Genomic DNA, 11,196 nt, shown 5'->3' with positions numbered 1-11,196 from the left:
CCCCCCAACTGAACTTCTCTGGTATTTTCATGTACCCTAGGGTCCACTCTTTCAGAAAACGCATGTTAATAGAAAAAAAGTTGTGTCTCACTGCCCCCAGGGACCCCTTTGTGACCACACCCCTTTTCTATTGTGACCATCAAAATTAGGGGTACAGAAAACTTAAATGCACGTCATGCACTGCTGAACTTTTGCTACCAACCAAATTTAATTTGTTTACATTCCAGCCTTGAACATGCTCCCTCCGCCCTCCCCATCTCACAGACGTCGTCTCGCGAGTTTTGGGTGCAGTGAAACAGGCAGCACTCYGAACATGATCTCGCAAGACTTTAGGGTCATGTCTTCAAAAACAAAGCTGAGTAATATGAGTTGTTGGTTACTAGTGCGGAGAAAAAATAGATGAAAAATGAGCAAACAAAGAAACAAAAAGTTATTATTTTTATCTGGAGAGGGAGGACAATTTTTTGTTTTTTCTAATTCAAAGTCTATTTGCCTCATGTAATACGAGCGCTGCCTTGTCCAAAAAGGGTAACTTGAAGCGGCATTTCAAGACGATGAACAAACGGTACAAGACGTATTTCCCCTCCTAAAAATTCTTTATGGACTCAGAAAGTGCGGGAGCTGAAAAACAAGCTTGCAGGACAGCAATCAATTTTCACTCGGCCCAGCACAAGGTAAGGCTGCTACGATAGCCTCATGATCCTGGCTCAACACAAAAAGTCTTTCAGCAATGGAGAAGTTATGAAAGAAGCGTTTGAGGCTGCACTTTTTTCATGATTTTAAAAATAAAAGTGAGATCGTGGCTGCTATTAAAGACGTGCAGTTGTCCAGACAAACTGTGACACAGTGATGTGAGGGAACGGCTGTGGATGTGAGGACCAGCTAAAACAAAGGACGTCAAACAGAGTGTTTCTTCAGTTTGATGAGTTGACCAACATGGTGGATGTGGCCTAGCTGTGTGTTTTTATCAGAATGGCCTTTGCAGACATGAGTGCAAAAGAGGAGCTCCTCGCCAACTTTACTTTGAAGGGACACACAAGAGAAGATATTTTTTAATGTGTTTATGGAGATTGTTAATAAAAGCAACTTGCCCCTCTATAAACTCATTTCCATAACAACTGATGGCGCTCCAGCAATGACCGGACCCACTCTACAAGCAGAATGACTCTTTCCCAGACCTGCTGCTGCACATGAAAATCCCACTAAGGTAGAGACATATATTTATTTTTATATAGCCTACAAAACAAGTTGTGCCCTTGTTAGGTCTGTATGTTGTTTTCTTTTTATTACATTTTAGACCAGACTAGTGTGTTATACACAGACTGGCACCTCTGTGTTATTTATTTATTTTGCAGTTTGGGTGTGCCCTTGTTTTCTGTTCCTAATGTGGCTGTGTATGTGTCTTGTCTGATAGGTGGTGAACAGGTGGAACTCTTTGAATGGTCTGGAGCCGGCAGTCTGGACCAGTGAGGGACTGAGCTCTTCAACACCTGCAGATGACACCATCCTTCATGCTGCAGATTGAGGTTTGAAATAGTTGTTGGAGATTTGTGAATCTGCACCATTGTAAGTCACTTTTTGTAATAGTATAAACGAGACAGTTTTATATTGTGTACTTTGACTTTGAAAAAAGGGCGGCACTGTTGTGGTAGCCATAGTTTTTTTTGTTTTTCCTCCCCTGTATGGAGAGGAGAGGAAAGTTCTTTGAATAAATGGAGACAAGTTCCCGTGCTCCAAAGTTATTTGACTCTGTGGTTTTCACACTGGGCAGGTTTCCAGCCCTCATAGCTCACACGTTACAGTGAGTGTTAATTGAATGAGATAAAAATGGTACTTTTTGTTCAAGCATCACTTTTCTGTTTCTCTGTCAGGAGTTAAGTAAGGATTTTCTTTTTTCTTTTTTGTAGGTAAATATATGGTTAAGTAGATAGTTTTGTTTGACAATACTTTAAATTAAACAAACTAGCAACGCATTACGTTCTGTTTTATTTACTTTAAAGAAGTGAGGAGTAGGGAGAGGAAAAATTATGTTTTTTTGATACTGAGACTGGACAAGTAGCTCTCAGCAAACTGCCGACTTCAAAAGTAGCTTTTGGTTCAAAAAAGGTTGGGCTTACTTTATTTAATTCAGACAAGCTAAATCATCAGGCCAGGATTCTGCAGTCTACACTCATCTTCAGGCCAGGACAGTGCAGTCTCCACTCATCTACAGGTCAGTAGTCACTCTTTCAGGGATGAAGAGGTTCTCATCCATGTTAGAAAGGAATGTTAGTTTGAGAGAATTAAAGGAAGCCATGTTTGTGAAGAAAAAAAGCATCTGTCCTTCAACAGGGGTGGAGGTTTCTGTGTCAGGTTGCCCCATACACTACCCATAGTGAAGTCAAAGAGTCCTCAGACAGTGAAAGGGATTTTGAAGACAATGGAAATGATGACTGGATGGACAGTGATTCCAATCTGAAGGTAACCTTTAATCTGAAGAACTGATGTGAGAGTGCCAGGTTTAGCACATGCCATTGGGCATAAAGATGTATTAAACTGATACAAAAATTTCAAAAAATTACATCAACCAGTTTTGACGAAGAATTCAAGTTCAACCTAATCAAAGAATAATTCTGTGAAAGCCTTTCAATTTCAACAAACACTTGTTTCTGAATGTTCACCAAAGGTCTTATGTGTTACTTTTAACTCTTGGCTGGTAACATGATCTGTTGCATAAATAACCAACAAAAACACATCTAAGTGAGAGACCAAGTCAATATCTATCATTTAACACCAGATTTACGACATTTTATTTTGATATAGTAAATCTACATGTAAGTTTGACATCCTGGAAATTATGAACTGTGCACACAATGAGTAGGGGTGTGGTCAAAATCTGGTCCCTGTGGAGTACCTACCAACTTTAATTTTATTAACAGACTTTTTTCTGAATAAATGGATCCTAAGGTGTGTGAAAAGGCTAAGTAAGTTTAATATTTAGGATCTGTGCGTTAAACTCAGATAAGAGATAAAAATTTTCATCTTCTGTTGGGGTTGTGACATTTTGACCCTCTGATGACATCATTTTTTTGCATATTTGTTTAATGAAATGCCATGTAAATTGAAGAACTAATTAATATGAATCTGATGATATCCAGTTTTTAAAATTTGGTTGGTTTATGGCAAAGTTATTGGCAGTTAAGCTTCCTGTCCCCCTAATTTTGATGGTCACAATGGAAAAGGAGTGTGGTCACAAAGTGGTCCCTGGGGGGCAGTGAGACCCAACTTGTTTTTTGTTAACAAGCTTTTTTTGAAAGGGTGAACACTAGGATACATGAAAACACCTGAAATATTCAGTAGTGGGGTGTGCATGGTGACCCACCCTAATCTACAGACTTAAATGATGAAAATTTTCATTTTCTGTTGGGGATGTGACCTTTTGACCCCCTGATGACATGATCGAGAGCATATATGCTTAATGAAATGTTATGTAAATCAAAGAACTAATCAATACAAATCTGCTGATACCTTGTTTTTAAAATTTGGTTGGTTTATAGCAAAGTATTGGCATTTAAGTTTTCTGTGCCCCTAATTTTGATGGTCACAACAGAAAAGGAGTGTGGTCACAATGGGGTCCATGGGGTGCAATGAGACGCAACTTTTTTCTTTATTAACATGCATTTTCTGAATGAGTGGACCCTAGGGTTCATGAAAATACCATTGAAGTTCAGTAGTGGGGGAGAGAGTGTGTGCACGGTGAGCCACCCTACCCCATGGACTAAAATGTTATTAAAAATATTTTTGGTGCTTTCCTCTTTGGTCATAGATGTCGGATTTCAAAACAGCCTCACTAATCTCTTTCAGTCTGACAGGTTTTTAGACAGGAGATGTCCTCAGCCGAGCATAGATCAACACAATCCTGCTATGATGCACTGTCAATCCTTGCACTCGTTTCCAAAAATATACCCATCGATTTGGCTCTCCATGACACTGCAACCAGATCAATGAGCATCTGAGAGGTAGTGCTTTATGAGCCAAAGGTACATGATTGTCCCTGCCATCAATCTGCTCTGGACAAGGAGGGGGAAACGATTGTGATACGGCTGTCATCCATCATGCTACGCACACACGAGCCCTGTCTCCATTGTCAAGTCTCACTCTATACCATTTGGTTCTGTATCTGTGACAGGTCTGTGACCAAAGTGTAGATACACTGACAGTCCGGAGACTAGGCTTGGGTAAAATTGTATTGTGTAAAATTAATCATCAGAAAAACATTTGACGGTTATTATTTAGCCATGGCAATTAATACGATCAATGGTGCCGAGTGGACTGACCAGGTAACGCTCCTCTGTCCTCTTCTAATCCAAATGCTGGATCGCTGCCTTCTTCATCAAAATCCTCACTCTCTCAGACTTTTTCCCCTTTCACCAGACTTTGAACTTCTCTCTTCTGTCTGAGAAGGTTCTAATTACATCCATCTGTCTGCAGCTCCACCTCTATTGCAATCAGCTGCAGCTCCACTTTCAAATATCGCCTCATTGTTTTGACTCTAAACTACACCCTAATGATAAAATACAAATACTAAATATCATAAAACTCTCAATTCAGGTTGCTCACTCCTGCTCTCGCTGTGTCTCTATCACCGCTAAACTTCATTCAACTTTTGCGACTTTTTATTTTCTTCTCCTGTAGATTCTTGTCTAATAATTTCAGGTGTCAGTCAGAAAGGAGTTGAGGGGTTTTATGTCAGTTCGGTGGGATGGAGGTGAGACCAGAGGGTGGATTGAGGAGTTTTTTTTTCCATGAATCTGCCCCTCTTTTGCTGCCTCCCACTGTAACATGCTTCAAATAAGACAAACATAAAAAAGTTATGTCATTTATTTATTATAACTCTAGTTTTCTTAAGCTTTACAACACTATTTAAAAACCAGTATATAGCTTGAAGTCTTTACTTTTTAAACAAATTGAAACAGATTCTTAGAGAGTGCATATCTTCCCCATGAGTGATTTAAATCAATAATATGACTAGCACGTGCTGGGGTTCAGGGACTCCAGGGGATTAATCATCATATTAATCGTTATAGACTAAAATACCACAATTAATCGTGATTTTTTTCACGAATATCGCCCAATCCTAGTGGAGACCCAAAAAAGAAGGTTTACCAGGATTTCTGTGCTACGTATCTTGTGAACTATGAAAGGTGTATGCAAAAAAAAAAAAAATTTTCGCAACCACGTAACCGCGGGCCAACTGTTCATCTTCAGATGGAATATGAAACGGGCTTAAGGTCACGAAGAAGGGAAGTGTTCATTAAACCGCATCCAAAGAGGTTTTTGTTTTGCATACACATCCTACCTGGCATGATAACAAAGGATCCCTGCGGCTCCATGGCGACCAAGCATACACTGAGGATGCTGGGAGTGTCAGAGGCAGAGATTCCACACATTCGACACATTTCCTTCAGACGCCGACTGAGTGACTGCAGATTTCCTCGACTCAATAGAATGCTCCAGTCTAGGATATGGAGAGCAGGTGAAAAACAGGTCAACACTGGTTGTTTTTGTAAAAAGCATTTTAACCATGACCACCTTCCTTACCTTTTAACTCTCCATGCCCCATCCTGCCTAATCGGCCAATCACCACTCTCCAGGGAATTGATGTCGTCTGCACCAGTCCTAGGCACCAATCCCACAGCTTCTGGAGGCCAAGTCGACGAACCGACCCTTTTTTCCTCCGTGCCCTTTTCAACACAAAGATATAATTGCCACACTGGAATAAATAGTCGTCAAAAAATACTGTAAAAAATTTAAACGTCATTCCTCGAAGGAATGCACATCGCTCGCCCTCTTCCTCCCTAAAGTTTTAGACTAGGATCATCTTATGTTGAAAAATGAATGTGTAGCCATTTTAGTCAAACCTGTAAAACAATTTTACATGCAATTTCATGTAAAATTGTGAAAGCTTACACAATCTGTTAGCAACAGGGAGTACTTTAAGTGTTGTGACTGACTGTCGGCTACTATCACACCAAGACTTAGCCCAAAATTTGTAAAGTTAACCAATGTTCAGCAAATTTTGTTTTGGCTAAAATCAATGTGGTGACTCTCTTAATATGAATTCTAAACAGTTTAGATGCACATCTAATAATTACTGTCTGAGAATTTAACCAAAATACATCCATTTAGACAATACTTACCTGTAGTCTAAAGCCGGAAACACCTTGGACGCGTTTTGAGCAGCCGAAGGAGCCAGTTTACATGCAAAGTCTAAGGTGGACACGAGTCTAGCGGCAGCGCATTTAGCGGTAGGTGCTGTAGAGCGTTTTCCGTGCATGCGGCGCGTCCAAAACAGCTGACGCTAGAGTTCAAAAAATTGAACTTTTGCTGCTCGACGTGCCGTGTCAACCAGAGAGAATCATTTTTCCACATGACGGTTTCCTGAATGTTGCCCACTAACCTGAAACATACGGACAGGAGCTCTTTAGCTGAAATCAACCATCTGCAGTTGGTGTTCTGGCTGGAGAYATCAGCACCGATGCAGGTCAGCGGCTCGTTAAACTCAATTTAACCGTGGTGTTAAACTGGGCTCGGGACAAAAAAATAGTTAGTCAGCTCGCAGCTCTTGGAGTGGTGAAACTCAATGAACAGACCGCCTCTAAATTATCTGGTGAATTAATTATCTGGTGAGCGCAACATTCGCTTACTTTCAGTACATAAAGCAAAGCCATTTTCTTTATTTCATCTTTATTTCACCCGTAATTAGACAGACCCGAAAAAAAAAAAAAATAAGACGCTCCTCCCTCTTCAGATGCGTGTCTAGTCTGCGTAATGCGCCCAACTTCAGGTGTTGGGCGCGTTTTTGCTGCTCAAAACACGTTCGGTGTGAACCCGGCTTAAAATTTCTAACAAATTTCTAAATTTTAACCCTCATTACCCTCATCAATTTCTCTTACTTTTTTGAGTTTGACAATCCCAAACCAAAGTACTTCTTAACAGTTGTTTGCACGTCCTCAGGTCATCTGTCCTACCTRTTGGGTAGGTCTATGTTGATGATGCAGGTCTCCAGCAGTTCCCCGTACAGGTCAGTGCACGTAGCCAGAAGCCATCTCTGGTCGTGAGACAAACAGTAGCCCACAAACAGCACGTTGTATTTTTGCGACGCTTCACCAAACGTTTCGCCCAGTTCCGTCTGTCTGTCCTTTTCTGGTGCTAAGATAAATGGGGGTGTGTACAGACGAAGACAGTCTGGCCTCTGCACACAGAAGCAAACAAAAAACTTAAGACAAACCCAGAAAAAAATTACATGCWAACATTTCCACAAACCTCATAAGCTGTTCGCTAAAAGCACCAAGTTAAAGTACACTCTTTTTCATGAATGCTTAAATTTAGACTTTTTAAAAACTCAAATATGCCATTTTATCTCTACCACAGGGCTGATTTTACTCAGTTAAACCAACAAGGCAGGTCCAGGTTTGCCAGTGAGGTAAAAGAAAAAGGTATAACTTCCTGTCAAGAAGGAAGTTGACTTAATCAGCTGCTGAACTTAAGGTGCCCCTTTGTCTAAACCACGAATCTAAAGCCCATTATGAAGCATGCAGAGAGGTTGCCAAGCAAATAATGAAAAGTAAACTCCAGAGTAACAGAGGTTACAAGTTTCTTTGGTTCTGCTCCAGACAGAAAAATAACCTTCTGATGATGGTTAGCAGCAGGCTGAAAAAAGCCAGAGCAAAGATTGGGTCAGGAAGCTGTAAACTAGTAAAACACAGCTCCTGGGGGCACAGTATCAAGTGTCTTTTTAGAGCACAAAGAACTGAAATACAACTGCATATAAATATTTCCCAGTTCAGATAATGAATTATCTCAAAACAATTAAGGTGCAACAACCCAGCTGCAAGTTGCATTTACCTCAGGGCGCCTCAGTGCAATGTCAATGGCCAAGCCTGGGCCAAAGCCTGTTAAAGACTTGACATTGGTGGAAGTGGGCAGCGGTCGTCTACACTGAGTGAAGACAGAGAATGCTAGAGATTTGAGGTGCTGTGCGTAGATTTGACGGTCTTCTCCTCGTACAGGCTGAAGCAGGTACTGGCATGGAACAATCTGAGGACACGGAAAAGGACAAGTTGTTATTGAATGAATCATTGCATTTCTCTGCCCTCTTAAAAATATCCACCCAGAATTCAAAAACCAGCTGCACAACCCAAGTTCTGTGTGGAAAAACTGGATTTCACAGGATAGATTAATAATGAAAGATCCAAAATGTTTTTTTTATTAAGGAAAAGCTCAGCATTTAGCACCAGGTGAGCTAAACTATTGATTTCAGCTGATCTGAAAAACCAGAATCTGTAAAAAATACTGAATAAAATATGAACTAGTCTCTAGAGCAGAAGTGCCCAAAGTGGAGCTTGCGGGCCAAAATCAGCCCCACAAGCATTTACCATGGTTAAAATAGGTTTTAATCTCCTGTCATTCATTTATATAAGGGGTTGTAGTGCAGAAAGTCATTCATGATGCTTATTTTCACTTTGAATTATATTAAGATCAAACATAAAATACAAGTAACTACAAGAGACATTTAGATTAGATTTAAGCACACATGTAGATTTCCACACTATAAGACTATAAATACTCATATTTTATCAATTTGTGAAATGTCCCATGAGTCTTTGCTGCCCAAGCATGCGTTAAACTTTCTCCGAGTGCACAGGCTAAAAAAAACAAACAAACATGGGCCACCCCATGGATGCTAGCTTTACGACAAAAGAAGGATTTTTCTAATAAAAATATTTGCATTTCATGTATTATATTAGTACATTTAACCTATAGCCCTTGGACAGATTTTAATTTTGGCCCTCTTGGGGAAAAAATTTGGGCACCCTTGCTTGTATGACGACAATAATTTGTGCATTTTTACAAAGGTTTTGTACTGTCTTTATTTCCAAATATCTCATCTCTGACCTAAAAAAATAACAGCTTAGATTTCAGTGAACAAATTMAATTATAAAAGGTGAACAGGATGCAAGGTGAGAAGAAAACAAAACAAGTCTCCTTGCCTGTACAGAAACAGAGTTGCGCATATGTGGGGGGAGAAACTGAAGCATCTCCAAGTAACAGCGGAGCAAACCCAGTGTCCACACGCTGGAATGGGTTTGAACAGGCCCCAGGCCTCCATCGGACTCCTCATAGCTAAAGGGGTCCACAATGTAAACAACGATAGCGGGCGGATAYATCATAGCGTGGGACTCCCCATCAGTGGGAACGCCTACCTTCTCCCGCTCCAAAGTGCTGAGAAAAATGTAAGAAAAGCAAATATTTAGCATTAAAAAAAACAAACAACAAAAACTAATGTTATGCTACTTAGTTTTGTACACGACTTTGAAAAAACCTTGTGGCATCATTTATCACCTACCAACATTATTCAGTGATAATTGATGCCACGTGAATTTTTGAAAACAAGCTCTCAGTGTGCTACTCATGAAGCTGTACAGTACCTTTCAGGTGGCTCTGTAGGCCCCTGGGCCTGGCTGTTGGAGTTTTCTCCTGAGGTGCCAGCATTCTGGGAACCAGCTTGCTGCCCCAGCTGTCCRCTCTGGGAGTTCTGGCTTCCCGTGCTTACAAAGGGGGGGAAGGAGTTGGGCTTGGCAGATGGGATTGTGCTGCCAGGCTGGCCTGAAGATGCGGTGTGGTTGTTGGATGATGCCGAACCATTTCCATAACCGCTGCTCATGCTGTTGTTGTTGTTGTTGTTATTGGATACAGAGGAGCTCTGTTGGTTGGCTGTGCTGGAGGAGGAGCTAGACTGTTGTGTGGATGATGTCTGATTGGATGAGGGAGGGGTGCTGGGTTGTGTGAGGAGGGAACTGTCTAATGTCTGGGATGCGAGGTATGGAGCTATAGAAACACAGAAACACATCCTTAACACCAAAACAAAGTGAGACAAATATATTACAACCATTTACTACCCCTGTACATCGTTGCTAACAAGTTAGGGTCCAGTTTTCACTCATGTCGGCCCTCAAAGTAGCTCCAGGAGTTGAAAAGGGAATATCTGGTATTTCCTCTCAGCCAGCACAGCCACGGAGAGCCGCCTGTGACTCTGCACTGTCTCCTCTGTGCACAAAAAATATATACTGTATGCTATCTCCTTTCAATGAGTTCTTTGACTTTTTAAGAATTATTTGACCATCTACAAGTTTTAATGAATCAGCTGTAAAGACAACTGTATATTCTAATAGCCTAGATCATCTGCTCCTCATTGGAGCAGCTGAAGTGACATGAGAAAAATGCAGCTCAACCTCTTCAGAAACTTGCCCACTACGTTCTGACCAATCACACAATACTTGGGAGTATACCCGTGAGAATGAGACAGGAGCTTGTGTACAAAACGGGCACTTGGAGGCCATGTCATAACAAACAAAAGATGTTTTTTGAATTTCCACAAACTTTCAAAAAACTTTAAAATATAGTTTAAGACAAGGAATTTTAAAAATTATGTCAAATTGGAAACCTCCATGGGATTTACAGGAATTTATAAAAACTAACATAAAATTGGTGAAAAATTAAACAAACATTCATATTTAAACGAAAACATTTTTTTCCAAAAGTAGACATTGGGCCTCATGCAAGAACCGTTCGTACGCACAGATTTGTTCTTAAGTTGTGCGTACGAGTGATTTAAGAGAATTTGTGGCATTCACCAATGTTTTCGTATTCTAAGATTTTTTCAGATACAAACAAAATTCACGAGTGATCCAGACCTGTCGTATATTTTATGAGCAGTCAGTCTGCTGTTATCCAGACACATTTTCCTCCCTAATAACTTCATATTTCGTTAGTTTGAAGATATTTTGAGTTGAAAATAAATCACACTCCAAAATTATGTTGACAATAGGCTATTCTGCTTGAATTAAAGTTATAATTTAATATGTAATAATTTAGACTAACAATATAAATTGTCCGTCCATCCGTTTTCTGCCGCTTATCCGGGATTGGGTCGTGGGGGCAGCAGGAGACCCCGCTCTCCCCAGCGACACCCTCCAGCTCGTCCTGGGGGACACCGAGACGTTCCCAGGCCAGAGGGGATACATAATCCCTCCAGTGAGTCCTGGATTTTCTCCCAAGTGCCAGACTTATTTTGAAAACATTTTAAAATGCTTATTTCTGAACCGCAACTGAGAGCACTTGAGACCACGCGTGTGTGTGTGTGTGTGTGGGGGG

General features: G+C 40.7%; 1 protein-coding gene across 1 annotated transcript in view; it reads right to left on the bottom strand.

The window, feature by feature from the left end:
- Positions 1 to 11,196, bottom strand: part of med13a (mediator complex subunit 13a) — a gene marked incomplete in the record, with an annotated part of 244,898 nt that overhangs the window by 13,282 nt on the left and 220,420 nt on the right. Inside the window, 6 exon segments of the mRNA XM_014026539.1 lie at positions 5,339 to 5,497; positions 5,581 to 5,723; positions 7,011 to 7,234; positions 7,888 to 8,079; positions 9,033 to 9,264; positions 9,471 to 9,870. Coding sequence (XP_013881993.1) covers positions 5,339 to 5,497; positions 5,581 to 5,723; positions 7,011 to 7,234; positions 7,888 to 8,079; positions 9,033 to 9,264; positions 9,471 to 9,870 — 1,350 coding nt within the window.

This window comes from Austrofundulus limnaeus, unplaced genomic scaffold, assembly GCF_001266775.1.
Source record: "Austrofundulus limnaeus strain Quisiro unplaced genomic scaffold, Austrofundulus_limnaeus-1.0 Scaffold565, whole genome shotgun sequence".
In the NCBI taxonomy this organism is placed as follows: domain Eukaryota; kingdom Metazoa; phylum Chordata; class Actinopteri; order Cyprinodontiformes; family Rivulidae; genus Austrofundulus; species Austrofundulus limnaeus.
The sequence above is the reverse complement of the archived record's forward strand: the minus strand, read 5'-3'. Positions and strand labels throughout refer to the sequence as shown.